Source organism: Aythya marila (assembly GCF_965140915.1).
Source record: "Aythya marila genome assembly, chromosome: 2".
Lineage (NCBI taxonomy): Eukaryota > Metazoa > Chordata > Aves > Anseriformes > Anatidae > Aythya > Aythya marila.
The window spans coordinates 44,772,907-44,788,211 of NC_139043.1; the positions used below are offsets into that span (position 1 = coordinate 44,772,907).

Below are 15,305 nucleotides of genomic sequence, written 5' to 3' on the forward strand. Positions count from 1 at the left end.
GATCAGTATCACAGTTTTGACCAGCTTTCTGCTGCTCCTCCAGATTTACTAGTGGAACATAACCAAGATCTTGTGATATGATTAACACCATACTGTATCCACTTGCTAGAGACAGCAGATCAAATTCCAGGGGATACGCTTCCTATACTTCCTTCTACCTATTAAAGACTGAACTTATACAGTGGTTCCGACCTGCTCTTTGCTGCGTAGTTGCTCAAATACTAATCATTTTAATTAGCTAAGAGAGAATATCTACCTCTGATAGAGCATTCTGAAAGTGCTATCTTTATCGAAAGCTTGATTGTCAGAGTGCATGGCAATTCTTTCCGGTATCCAACCAGTCAGTGCATGGAGATCAATATTCTGAAATACAAATATCCAAAAAAATCATAACAGATAACCCATCTATAAGCTTACAATGCCCTGCACATAAATTATAAGTGCCTTGAAAGAAACCAAGTATATGTGCTACAATATAGTTCCATACATAAAAGGCTCAAGATTTAGACTATATAGAATTAGAAAATGAACTGATGAAGAACCAGAATTTCAAAGCTACATAAGCATTAAAAAGTGATCAATCATGCGCAGTTCTATGAAGTGTTGCATTTACTTCTTTGATTCATACACTTTTAAAGCACAATCTCAGAAGAAATATTTAGAACCTCGATATTATAAATGCATTTTTAATTATTTAACTTTTATTTCTAAGGCTCAGGGTTTAGGTTTTTTATTCTTTTTGGTAAGGCCTTTCATGTTTTCCTGTTAAAAGATGCTTTAATCTCTCCATTTCATCTCCTTAAAATACTGCTTCTTTTGCTTTGTACTCCTCAAAGGAAAAGCAGGAACTATAAATGCTTGAAGGGTCAATAAACAGCACTGGTGGGTAGGATTTTCAGGAATTACAAATACAACACAGACAGTAAGTAAACCTGAACAGACAAGGAAGCTATAATATAGTCAAAAGACGTGGGATGGGTGGAGATTAAATGTCATGAGTCAAGCTGTTTTTCCAGATAGCAAGTTAAAGGAGGACAATGTAGATAACACAGCTATTGTCTCATGATTTTTTGCTCTGCAAAACGTCAGCCCACCACTGACATAAACATACATGTTTTTATAGCATACAAAAGCACGCTACATTTACTCCTTTTGCTTATCAAGACAAACGTGGCTTTGTATATTTCCAAAGGTGATGATTACCTGTCATACCCACAAAGAATGTAATTATCAAGACACCAACTAGAACACAAACAGCACCATGGAATCAAAAATACACTATTAACACTCTTAAGAAGTTTGAATGGAAAAAAAAAAAAGATCAGAAATACTTCTTAATTAATGAATGAAGATTATTTGGGCAACTCATTTGAGTCAAGTAGCCTCTTTGAAAGAATAGTTTGCATGTCAAGTTAGCTGCATCATTATTATTAATTATTAATTATTAATTAATATCAGTAGCTAAACTATAGGAACCTGAAACATATAAATGCACGGAACAACGTGGTAAACTTGCACAGACCAGAAGTACTTGCTCCCTCCATATACATGGAATACTTCAGTCTGTTCCTTTCCTATCCGACTCTTTGACCTAAAAAGGAAAAACTGCCCTATTGATAGAATAACGGTTGAATCACAAATCAGCATTATTGATGCAGGCAAAAGAAGTTATAACTTTGCCCAAAATTTTCACCTAGACTCAATAAGAACACAAATACTTTCCAACCATACATTCCAGTCCTACAGTCTGAGTACCAAGATTAACTCCATCAAACTAGAATGAGTAAGACACTTTCATGGGCAGAGATCTCATCAAGCATAGTTAAGTACACTTGTGGAATGAAGAAACAGGAAAAAAACAAACAGAAGGAATCAAAGACTTGCCTCTACAAATAATTAATTTTGATCTCACTAGAAGGAAAGTTATTTGACAGGTTATCTAACTGGATTTTTTTTTTTGCTTGTTAGAAATAATCTACTACTTACAGAATTTGATCCAGGAAAATCATATCCTCCCATGACCTTCATGTAGGCCTTTTCTATTAGTGATACCCACAATTCATTCTTATTGTTAGAATAAGAGCAGAGGAGTTCCCCACTATGATCAACAGGTAACTGGTCATCTATGATTACCTGCGTAAAATAAACAAATGAAAAAGTCATCCTAAAGCTAATGCAGTGTTCTGGAAATACTTCTAGAACCATAACAAAACCAAACTCTCAGCAATACGTATCTTCTGAGACACAGCCAGACCTGACCACTCTTAGATGTGGACACCCATATCAATCCTGCAGTGATTTGCCCTTGTGAACAAGAAATTGTGTCGCCAGGTGTTGCATATGCTGGTCCACCAGGTGACCAGTAAGCACCTGCCTCAGTTTCCCCTATATAAAATGGAGATGTTGACAGTACTCGCTCACAAAGTGTTTAACATCTACTGAAGGCAGCTACAGAAAAGCTCGGTAATTACCAGCAGTAGAAGAAAGAAAAAAAAGCCACAAATATCCCTCATCTAATTAGGAAAAAGAATGTATACTATGTTCAGTAGCCAGCAGGAAAATAAAGTTACATATCTACAGCAAAACAAAACATGTCGTATTACTTTCACAGTCTCTAGTTCCAGATTTAAATTTCTTCTCTCTTGAAAGGAAAAATAATGTCAAAGCAACATTTCTGGTCAAATCCTATTCATTTAAGAATAGACAATCTTTTCCACAAAACACAGTCATTAATCCTAACAGAAAGCAGCGATTAGGAGATCTTTTGGAAAGAGTATGAAGAGCTTGTCAAGTACGTAAATGATACTTCCATGAAGTATCTGTTGGGTTGCCAACAGACTTCCTGACCCAGAGGTTGTATCTTAGCATTTAATAGCATTTGAAGACTCACCCCCGCAGCCCTTTCTCTCTAAATAGAACCACTTGATTTTTGAACTCCCATAAACATTCATCACCCACAATGATCTGCAATAGTGACTGCTACACAATTTTATGTCCTTATTTATATGCACTAAGAAAATTATACTTGTGAGGTCATAAAGCTCTGTTATTTATCTTCAGGCATCTCCTCTCTTTACTAGAAGTCTTTGGTCATCCAATTTAGTCCTTTGACCATTCCAGGCCTATAGCCTTCCTTGGAAGTTCTTCTTGGTAGTTTTCTAGTTCTGTAACTTTTTTTTCTGAGATGGGGTTGAGAAAAGGAATACTCATTCATGAATATGGGATGCATTTTTTTTCCTGTATGGTTTTCATAACTCCTTTATGCAATGTAAACTTCTTTTTTTTGAATTGAATGGGAGTAAAGCTATTCTCATGATCGTCTGCAGATAAAATCTCTATCGTTACATATTTCACTACCAAAGTGAATCCCAAAAAGTTTAACAATTAAAAATCACTTTCCGTCAAAATGTTCCTAAATTTTTTGCTTTGAAAGCACAGCTTCACAGTAAAGCAGACCAATCCTTCAAAATATATGGTTTAAACAGTAACAGTATTAAGTTTCCCCCCTAATCATTTACCTTTCTAGGTACGCCATTGATATGAAGTTTCACCATGTATTTGCCACATGGATTGTACTCTGGTTCCCCTTTCTTATTCTGAGGGTAAATGATACTGTTAAAAAAAAAAAATAAAAAAAAAAAATAAGAAATTGTGACAAAGTATATAGCTGTAGATACACTGATAACATGAGAAGTGGGATTAATATGGTCTGTTTATAGAATTCATGCTAAGGATAAATGTGAAATTTTATATGAAAAAGTCACTCAAATTTAGTAAAAGTGATAATAGTGTTTAAGTAGGCTTTATTTTCATACCTTACTCTTGCTGCAGTTCCTCCCTTAATAGACTAAGAAAAAGTACACAAGTAACCTAATCATTTCTCCAACAGAAGCAATGCAAACACCTTTATCTTACTATTACACATACTGAAGATATGCAAATACCATTTAAATACAGTAACTGCCTGAATGATAGTCAAAGGTTTGAAGACTGCAATGCTACAGAACTCAATGTTGATGAAAAGAATGCATCTTCACTTCAAGAAGTATAGGCTGAAACAAAATTCCAGGCACAACATTCACACACTGGTCTGGCAATGGGCTCCTGACAGACAGACAGCCAAACCCATGCTAAATTTATTGTAGTATGCTAGTTAAACTGAATTGAGATAGTGTTGTTAACATTAACTCTGCAGTGAGATTCAAGATAGACCATCTGGCAGCCTTTAGTACAGCAAATGAAGAAAATAAACCTATAAAATGTTTTAAGTAACGTTTCTATTAAAAACAAAGCAAGCCTTCCAAACTATTTCTTCTTCTCAAAGCACATCTGAAATTAGACTCCAATGTCTTTATACTCATCTACCTCAAATTGTTTTCATTTTTGGAAATGCTAAAGCCACACGAGTCCCACAGAGATGAAGGTGAAACAAACACTAACTTTTACTGTGTACAGTCATACAAATATAGAATCTCAGCTAAAGTTGATGAAACTAGAGAATACTAATCCAAATATTTTTCTATTAGTCATATAACTATGCAACTTAACAGGTATCAATTTAAATACCACCACTGTAGAACACACTGCCAAAGCTAAGCAGTGTTAAGTCTGAGAAGATCATAGAAAATAGTAGCTATTTACCTTGTAATCAACTTTTTGTTATATCTTCTTTCATATGCTGCACTGATAGCTAGTGATGCCACAAAAGAACAGTCTGACACTATTGTCTATAAAGAAAAGAGAACAACGATGTGATTTACTAACACTTAGATACTGAAAAAAAAACAAACAGGGTGTGTGGAGAGGTGAAAAAATGTTATCGTTGCTTATGCCCTTCAAAAGAGAAAGGACTTAAACTGAGAGAAACAAGAGTTACTACAAAAAGGCAGGAAACATGTTGCTTCCTATACTGAGCAAACCACATTTAAAAGATTTAATAAAGGTAATGAGAGACAAGTGCAGCTACTTCATCATTCACTCACACTTAACCTCTTTTTTTGCCCAAAACACACTCCGTAGTGTAAACTATACTCGATGGCAAAATCTGTTGCCCATTTCAGAATAGCTAAGGCCATCTGCAACTTAACACTACACAAAAACATTTCCACTATTCTCAGTGGGCCACTTGTGCTTTAAATACAAAAATTAAAATCTTGCCCGTTACTTTTTGCATGAAATAAACTGTTTGCCACAGAGTACACCTTGCCTTTTTTCATGCTAACTTTACTACTGTTTTTGGAAGAAAGGATTTTCAGCTGGAATTCAAATTCCAGTTTTCATTTCCATTGATGACATACCTCTTCATTTTCATGGCTAGAAAACGCATGGAATCTGAGGTGGTACTATTTTTTGATTTGTTTACTTAGTCTCGAGAGAGTTAAGGAAAGCTCTCTCACATTTAGAGGTTCATTTCTGAAAAAGTGCTCCTTTTCTCCTTTATAAGGTCTCACATTCCCTGCAATCAACTCTAGCAGCATACATTTCTCTTTGGGAACAACTTACCTGTTTTATGCTGAAACTTGATACGGTATAAATCATCGTAGGGTTATTTGTTATGTCATCTGGCCGTACCCACTTGGCAAACATTGCTTTCTGTTTGGGGGATAACGGTAACTTCCCACATTTATCACTAGATTTGAGAGAGGAAGGAAGTAGAAATAAGTCAACAGCTTAGAAAAACTTCTCATGGTATATCTAGATCTTGAACTTCTGACAGATGGTACAAAATACGCATAGAACAGGTACACAGCTGTAAGACAACTTCAAAGAACAGTACTCCGAAGTTGATGATTTGGGGTGAAAAAAGCAAAAATATTGAAAACTTGAAATAAAACCCAGGAGGTTCCTTCACAAGACTGAACAGGAAAAAGGAATTGCAAAAAGCCATCTATACTAGCAGAAACCCAAATTACTTCCTTTACTTCAACAGGATGAACTAATACTAAAAAATTTCTTTAGTTCAGAAAACATGAAGGTTTATCTGACTGTCAAGCTTTCAATAGAAAACTGAAAAAAAAACCCTACCAACCAGATGTCTTGTCTATTATGACATGTTTATCATGGCCCATGAATAAACATCTAGCAGTTTATATCACTCATCCTCTGAATAGTTCTTTATAGAAGAAACAGCTATCACCTTCATTTTACAGGGGGGATAACTGAGGTGGAGTGATATATACAGCAGTCAGGAAGTGGACCCAAACTTCCAGCTCAGTCCAATACTCCAAAAAGCCAAATAAAATGTTCTGCTGGTAGGCTTGAAGAAACAACTGCAAAAGCAAAGCAGGATCTGCTTACATTAAAGTTCAAAGACCAGACTGGAAAAAGGAGGCCACAGTATTGAAATAACTCAGTGTGAATTATGCTTAATATCCTACTTAAGCAGTTTTAAATTCTGAGGAAGAAAAACACAGCAATAATATGGGAAAGCTTTGGAAATAAAAACAAAACAAGATCAGTAATTGAATAGCACTTACGAAAATGGCATAGGGAAGGCAAAACGTTCCCTCAGATCAACACTCATGAAAGGGACATATTCAATACCATTAATTTTTGAAGTCTTTCTGTAAATCGTAAGAGAAAAATACAGTTACAAACTTATCTATCATCTTTTCAAGACTAAATTCATAGAAGTGACAATCAAATTAGTTTTTAAAACAAACAAGCAAACAAAAAAAAAAACAAACGGTGCCTTTGAAGACAAGATGACCACCTCTTGAAAATGCAACAAGCACTGCCATTCATTTGATTTTGTGGTGTGCAGCACTGGGTGGGTTAGTCACTAATCCCACATGTACATACCTGTGGGCAAGCCACCATGCCAGCAGAGAAATGACTAAGCCACAAACCTCTTCATAGGTCTAGAAGTAACATGTAAAAAACACCTTATTCTAAATAGAATTTCTCAAGTCCCTTCAGCAACTCGTTGAAGAGAATTTTAGGGTAAATTGACAACAATTAACACTTAGGGACATGAAATTTCATCTAATTGGGGAGTATTTTGGAATGCTTTGTCAAACAAAAACCAATAAACACACTGCATATGTTAATTAGTACATTTTTGATTGAAGTACATAGAACTTTTTTTTTTTTTTAAAAAGAGAATCATACTTAAATGTGAATGCAATTAAGTTGTAGTCAAGAATTTAGCTGAAAAAGATACGTGAAATATTTTAAAAATCAAATTATAATGAAAGATAAGACACAACTAATTTATCTGGCAAGACTTAACACTCCCCCCAAAATCCACAGAACAGAAATATATACTGCACAAACAAATGCAATTTTAATAAGGCAATTCTACATGGTCTGCAACTTTTCAGATGCACATACACTTCCATCTTTAGGACTACATCCTTAGTCCATTTAAGTCCCTGAAACTAAAGTAACAGACAAAATATTTTAAGATCAAATCCTGGACAGGGTTGAACATCACCCTGAACACAATCTTATTTACCATGAAGGTAGAAGGAAGAATGCTGAAACACCTATCAAACAATGCATTTTTGCATATAATTGATATTTTTCAAAATTCACAATTTAGGCTAAAGTGTTTATGGATTTCTTACTATTTGTATATTATGCCTCCTATAACAAAAAAATCAATACAAAAAGAACTAGATATAATAGAAGGCATAATGCTGAAATATATTATGCTTCCTCAATTTCCAATGAAATATTAATTGTATCATCTGTAAAAACAACTTTGTACCTTGGCATCTCAGAGTTGGATCTTTCATGAATTCAATCAGGTATGTACAAAAATAAAGCTATAAAAAATAATTCTGGCAGTCAGTTATAAAAAAATGTCTTCTAAGTACACTCCAGGAAGTATGCTCTGTGAATAAAAGCTACTGATTGCATGACCAAAGAGAAAACAATAATTTAACATGTATATAATGACAACAACGGAGTTAATAAGTGGTCTTTTTCCAAGACTTCTGTATATAATAGTTTACTGTCTAAGATACAGAAGGATGCGTGCACAAATTTTAAAACTTTGGAAAAGCTTGGCCTCAACTTACCTGAGTACTTCAATCTCCTCTGCGGTGTATCTCTGACCTTGAGATTCACTAGCTTGTACTGCTCTGATTGTCTGTGGTTTATCGTTTAAAGAAAAATCAGGTCCCAATGGAAAAAACGTTCTGACTGGCTGAATTGGTTTGGCTGCATTTGACTTCTCCTTCTGAGATGACTTTGACATCGATACCTTCAGTGCCTCTGCTCTAAAGCAAATAAAAACGCATTCTATTTACAATCTTAATAAAAATAACGTTATGTTTCAGTCATTTATTTCCTTGTTCTTGCTCCCATATTTGTTAAACGGGATGAACAAATGCTCAAATTGACCGATACCACTTTTCCCATGAGAAATCAATTCACAAATAATATCGATAGAAGATAGGTGTTTTAGAAAACGTTCAGTACCGATGCCACCACTTCTTTATTTTCCCATTCTAGAATAAATGAAAACCCACCATTTGCAACTCAAATATAAACTACTTCCAGCAGAACTCATCAGATTTTGTCACCTTTAAGACTATGCTAATAGGAGAATTTGGATAAACATTCATTATCTGGAACCTCAGAAAAAGACCACAAACTCTGAGAGAAAAAATTCCCTCTTAAGAGTAATTCACTGACAGGACATAGTAGGATCAGAGCGACCCTACATGGTGATCATAGTAGGATCACCAACACTGGCTTCAGCACCACCTACTGCTTTGCCTTCTCTCAGAAATTCAGGATTTAATTTGTCTAAAAACTACCATAGCAGAAAAACCTACTACCTTTACCACAACCCAGCATTTCAACTGCTTGAAGACTGTGTATTCAAGAGACATATTTTTTGTTGTTGCATTGAACTGCTGGCTTGCTACACATTCAAATCAGTACTTTTTTTTAAAACACAGACTGAAAAAGTGCTGGAAAACAGCTTATACTGAAACAGCCGAGTACAGTCCATTATTTTCCATCGTACTGTTGATTTTAAAGGACTTACATCGAACTCACACTCACGTAACTTGTTTTAGATATAGACTCCCATGCACCATTTACCCATACAATTAAATTGCTGCCTTGAGCTAAGTATTATACTCACCGATCCAGTGCTTGCCGAGCCAGCTGTTTCAGTTTTGACTGCAGGCCTGCTTCTGAAGTTTCAGTAGCCTTAAATTCAAAACAAAACAGAAAAGCTACACATCCAAAGAAAACACAGGTTTTATAAGCTCAGTTGGTACAATTCCACACTTTTAAATTACAGCCAACAGTAACTACCCATTTTTTCCAATTCTCCTTTGAAACGAGCAGATGTGTTTTTTCAAAATCTCAGCATAGAAAGCGTACTAAGTGAGTATCATTTTGCAATCCTAGCAAATGCTTGTAGAATGAAAGCGTTATTTAAAATTCTTCAGTGTTGGAAATACTATATGCAAAAAACTGCCAGAAGGATTAACCATACTAAAATTCTGAACAGGAAAAAATATTTAAAAACTTATGTTATGTACCCTACTGAACTTAAATGTGTTCCTTTTTTTTTTCCCCCTACAACCAAGTCAAAAATAATCATAGTAACTTAGGAAGAGATAGATTTGGATGTTTGCTTTCACTGAAAGAGTCTACTTGAAAGATAAAAATCTTGTTCTTGCAGATGTTATGCATAACATTATCCACATCACGACACCAAAACAGTTATCAAGTGCGCTAACTTCTATTCCCAGTTGGGAGGTAGGCCATAATAGATTACTCGTACAACCAGTTTACACTTTTTTTTTTTTCCTTCCAAGTGAAGCATTACTAGTGGAACTAGGTAATCTGCAAGAGACACAGCATGAGGTGTGGCTCTTTCTGTGACACCCACAGGCAGGTTTCAGGGTTTGGCTTCGTACCTTGACTGATTCTAGGTCAATTGAGGAAACAAAAAGCAAGCTACTATCACCCTAAGAAATGAAACTAGAAGCACTCTTTATAAGGAACTACTTTTATCTGGTAATAAAGTACTCTTAAGAGTTCCTGGTTGGAAAAGACTTTGAAAGATCCATGAAGGTAAGCAGTGGATGTGGTACTCCTACAGACCCATCCAGGAGACAGCCACAGAAGAAAAGGAATGGCTGATCTCTGACTGCTCCAAAGGTAAGAAAGTAAAACTCTCCACCAGAACACACGGAGCAGAAAACAAAATAGTACTGCTTCAAGATAGCAGAGTTCCTTCAATCTTCTTTCATCCTACAATGGCACTTTTTGATCCCCTTGAGGGATAAAGCCTACAGTCACCTTAATAAAACAAGATGCTAATCAAGACCAAAGGAAAGTTCAGTAGTATCTGCACACAATAAAATATCAGGTAACATCAGTTGTTAACATGAGATAATTTCAGAGTAACTTCTACATAGGTAAGTAATATTTGCATGCACTAACAGAACAGAAAGAGGAGTGCAGCAGAGGGAAAAAAAAAGTATGCTGCTGCAGTAAGTTTTATATAAAAAGGAACTGAGGAAGTTCTGATGCAACAGCTCAAATGGAAAAAACAAAACAAAACAAAAACAAAACAGAGCTGTTCTACTAGAGCTCTTGGTCTGATTATGTGTATCGCCAAGGTTTTTCAGGCTACCTAAAACTGGTTTGCAAAAAGCAGAAAAAAGGTTTTACTCTAGTACACAGCAATAGTGATGTCCCCCTCCCAACAACCCACATATATTCATACTATAAAAAGGGAAGAGAAGAGGAAAAAAGAAAAACAGACTTGGTGGAGTTACATTATGATGGTGAGCTCTTCCTATAATGAGTTAGTTATGACAACTGGACTTAAGAGAAAAAAGCAGTACCTGTAATTATATTCTTCTTATATTACAGCCAATTTATCCCTACCATTAACTTCAACATGAATCAAATTCACTCATAACAGTTTTAATGTTGAGCACTGAGTAATCAAGTGATACTTTTTTTTCTTACTAGTTTTGGCATCAGGGACTTATGTTTTCAGGAAGTGTTACATGAAAAATTTCTCATAAATTACTTCCTTTAATATACTCAAAGTAATACAGCTGACATACTGGCAAGTCATCTTCAATCTTAACTGTTCTTAATTTCTGCTTTAACATTGCATTCACTCTAGTGCAGAAATTAACAAGAAAAAAATTCCAGAATATTTCTAGTTTTTAGTATAATCTGATTCAGAGAAAAATACACAAATCACAAGTCCCCAGGAATTTAGCGTTGAACAACACAATGACTGGAAGAAACATTACATAAAAAAAAACAATGGAAAAAAGATCCAAAAGCAGTTTTTAGAAATACAGGTACTCCATTTTTAAGCCAGTCTTTAGGGGTCAGTCACTTGTGTAAGTGGAAGAATTTCTTACCATCACATAATTCCACCAAGTTAACTTGTAGCTTAACATACTGTTTTCAAACAGAGTTCCACCGCTTCTGTGTACAACTCTATAGCTTCTTCTGCGTTGCCTTTGTCATCTTCATCAAAAGCCTGTGTAACGAGGAAGTGAGCACGCTCCAAGTCCAACTGTTGCTTTGACTTCAGAGGATCTGTTTTCTGTGACTGAACTAAATGAAAAAGAGTATTTAGCATTCGACAGCAGCAGACACATCAAAGCATCCTTAACACAGTACTGAAGTCCTAGCAGTTCTAGCAGATGAGCATTATCTACTTTTGACTGGAAACAAAATCTTTGCTACAGACCTCTCTGCAACGATGAAAAACAAACGCTCTCCCCAAAAGCAGGGACATGCTCTCAGGATATTTCACATGCCAAGTAACGTACACAGAATCTTTCATATTACACTAAAGACAAGATTGTTCCATTATATGAAATATTGCATCCTTTGTGAAAATGTATCACCTGCTGCAATATATATGTTCCTTAGGTGTTCATCTCATTGAGTATTTTTATTAATGACCTGAAGGAGAACACGTAGTGCATCTTCTTCAAGACTGCAGACCCCACCAAACCAATTTATTCCAGGGCATAGCTGGTATTCAAAAGGACACAGACAAACTAAAGTAACAGGGTGACAGAAACCACAGAAAGTTCTACCAGGAGATGTGCCGTGCCCCACACCTGGGACAGACCAACACCAGACAGACTGGGATTGCCCAGCTGGGGAACAGCTCTGCAGAAAAGGGCATGGGGGTCCCTGAGTACGTCCCTACTCAGGGCCCAGTAGGCTACATCTGGAATACTGTGTCCAATCACCGGGGTCCCTAATCACGGTCAGGAGCAGGAGAATTTGTCCTGCTACCTAATAGCAATCTGCTGGTAATCATGAGTTTAACAAGAAAATGGATTCAGCCTCTTCAGCGTGGTGCAAAGCAAGGGAGTGAGAGAACTGCCTACAGACTGAAATGGAAAGTTCAACTAGACACAAAATAATAAGCATACAAGAAAGATAATTGCACCCCGGAACACAGGTCCAGATACATCGGGGAATTTCTGTCTGCTGTGATTTCCCGGACTTGACCAGACCCAAGCAACGTAGTCCAAAAATCAGCATCTACCCTGATTTGAGCAGGAGACTGGTCTATAAACCTCCCACCATCCCACTTGGGCTGAGATTCTAAATGAGAATTACAGGTGTACAATAACTGGGGATTTTGATTTTTGTCCAAACACTTCTTGTGTTATTTCACCCTCTTGAAGTTAATAATTCTACATAAATATCCAAACACACCTGCTTTGAACCCATCACGCTGCTGAGGCTTAGATGGAAGTTTTGATTAGTTCCTGATTGTTTTTTGTTGTTGTTGTTTTCTGTTTTTACATTTAATTATTTTCTCAGATTTGCTGTGCAGATATGGTTCCTAGGAATATTTAAAAGGAAAGAATATCTACACTCAAGTGCTTAGGAAATAAGTGCTTCACTTCTGAGGTATTACAGAATTCAAAACACTGATGTGCTTATTGTATTTATGGTCTGTTACACAGTACAAAAAAAAAATTAGAAACATGAAAAGCAGAGCGAACATCACAGATAAATATTTCACAGCACTGAAAGGCATTCTGCTCAATTTAAACAAAGGTTTAATTAGAAATCTCCTTACCCACCTGCTGAATGGAGAGCTTGAACTCTCTCCAAGTACTCATTTATTTTTTCTTGAATGTTTTCCAAGCTTGACCCTGCCATCCCAGCATAAATCAAGGCTTGTGCAGCTTCCTGAAAGGAAAAGAATTTGAAACAAAGATAATATTTCCTGCCTGGAAAATTATTCTCAATGAACAGAGGGCCTCTAACTGCCGTAAGTTGCATGAAAACAGGACCTGACATCTACATAATGACTCAGTGGCTAGAGGGAAAAATCTGTTGCAAGGAAGATATAAATGAGATCCAATCTCCTACGTTCAATTTCTCACACATGGGACAACCCATAAAACTATAATAAACCTTCTGAAGTTCTTTAAGGCCTGATCTTAGATCTGCATGTGTATTCACATTGAATTTGATAATAATGAGAAGAAAACCAATATAAAAACTTTTCGAAATCAAACCCTTAGAATTTTGGTTTATGAAGTCTTTTCTATTAGCGTTACTCATATAATGCTATCAAATCTTGAAATTCTATAAAATTAAAGTTTCCTAGCTCCTCAGACTTTGATCTTTAAATGTTTGTAAGCACATAAAACACTGGATATTAATCAAAGTACATTAAGGACTGAGTGTAGGTCTCCAGCTCAGATGCAGAGCGTGTTTATCCGCATTAAGGCTTTTCCTATACTGCACAAATCTATGTAGAAAAAATGTTTTCAGTTGCATAAGCTGTCTATCCATTCACTAAATTTATGAAAAACACATTAAGGTTTGGCAGGGTTGTAATCAACAGCCACAGCTGACACAGTCTCACAACCATACAGAAAACTGAAATTTGTCACTCCTAAAAACGAGGATAAAAACCTTACTTTGTCCTCATTATTGTCACAGGGGGAAAAGCAAGGAACAGACAGACTTCTGCAGCAGTGCTTTTCTTCCTAGCAGCAGCAGATGAGAAGGTGGCTGTCACGTAGCAGGCTGTGTTTGTAGGAAGCAGAGCAGTAACTCCCTGAGAGCTGCTCCATAAAGATGGTCTCCAGAAAGGCTGCTCCTTACAGGGCAAGCAGTCACAGCTGGCATCTCTTGCTCTTGTGGCTATGATGTTGTCAAGCTTATCGGTTTATTCCCATAGGCACCTGCCTAGTTTGCCCAAGCTTAAATACAGCCTGTACTTATCAGGATAAATATTTTACCGATGGGCATCGCAGAACCAAGAGCTTCATGCTCATGGTCAACATCCATCACCACATTACAAAGGAAAACAGAAGTGCTGCTCCTTTTATGCGTAGCAATTAACTACTGCTAAGGTCTAGCATATAGCTATTTATGAGAAAAAACACTCTACAGATACCTGCTGAAGGACCATATGCATGTCTGTGGCATACCAGAAGTACAGATGTTGTATCCCCCTTGTAAGCTGTCTGTGTATGACGCACAAAACAAATGTGGATCTTCAACCCAGTACATCAAAAAAACATGCATAATTGATGCTTCTCCTGCGGTTTGTTTCAAGCACAACTGCTCTACCTGGCTTTACGAGGCAGAGTGACAACAGATTTCCACACATTAACCCTCCAAAGGGCAGAAGCAGCTGAGCAAATGCCTGCAGAGCCAGCACACCGGCTGTTTACGGTGACATGACGGAAACACAGGTCAGAGCTGGCATTTACGACCAACAACGTTGCACAACAGCACCCACTTCCCACAAACACACTCAGCTCACCCCACATGAGCAGTTTAAGACCTTTTCCACCCCTCTGCTGCCCGCAGGCACCCTAACACTGCGCTCACCCACTTCAGAGCCCCGGGGAAGGGACCCCACCGCCCCCGGCGCTTCCCCCCCGCCCCATACCCTGTAGTAGAAGACGGCCTCCTGGTAGCGCCCGCTCTGGTCCCGCTGCACCGCCAGCTGCGCGAACTTCACCGCGTCCAGCTCCAAAGTGCTGGCGTCCATGGCCGGGCCCTGCCGCCCCTTCCCCGGCCCCTCTCGTCCCGTCCCTTCCCTTCCCTTCCCTTCCCCTCCCCGCCCTGACGCGGAAGCCGGGCGGAGCATGCGCGCCCCGGGCAGGGCGCCTGAGATGGCGCCCGCCTGCGGTGTGGCGGTGGGGAGTGCGCTCCCGCGTAGTTTGTTTGTTTGTTTTCTGCTTTTTATTTTTTATTTTTTAATAGAGGTGTTCAAGGCAGTAGGTTCTGCAAAACCGTGTGCTGTGCAGGTGGCTCTTTGAGTTTATAGAATCATGCGCTCACAGAATCATTATGGTTGGAAA

General features: G+C 37.4%; 1 protein-coding gene across 4 annotated transcripts in view; it reads right to left on the reverse strand.

Moving 5' to 3' along the window:
- Positions 1-15,014, reverse strand: part of CAPN7 (calpain 7) — a 31,682-nt gene extending 16,668 nt beyond the window's left edge. For 3 of the 4 annotated variants that reach the window (XR_014316867.1, XM_082752874.1, XM_082752875.1), the window contains exons 1-11: positions 14,891-15,014; positions 13,059-13,167; positions 11,402-11,559; positions 9,101-9,168; positions 8,025-8,225; positions 6,477-6,563; positions 5,503-5,629; positions 4,642-4,727; positions 3,519-3,612; positions 1,987-2,133; positions 257-363 (exon numbers count right to left, since the gene is read on the reverse strand). Coding sequence is in view for 3 of the 4 variants with exons in the window: in XM_082752874.1 (XP_082609000.1) it covers positions 257-363; positions 1,987-2,133; positions 3,519-3,612; positions 4,642-4,727; positions 5,503-5,629; positions 6,477-6,563; positions 8,025-8,225; positions 9,101-9,168; positions 11,402-11,559; positions 13,059-13,167; positions 14,891-14,992 (1,286 nt within the window). In the remaining variant the exon portion in view is untranslated. Of the gene's footprint in view, positions 1-256; positions 364-1,986; positions 2,134-3,518; positions 3,613-4,641; positions 4,728-5,502; positions 5,630-6,476; positions 6,564-8,024; positions 8,226-9,100; positions 9,169-11,360; positions 11,560-13,058; positions 13,168-14,890 lie in introns of those variants that run through there. The other variant, XM_082752876.1, reaches the window with a different exon arrangement.
- Between the last annotated feature and the right edge of the window lie 291 nt (positions 15,015-15,305).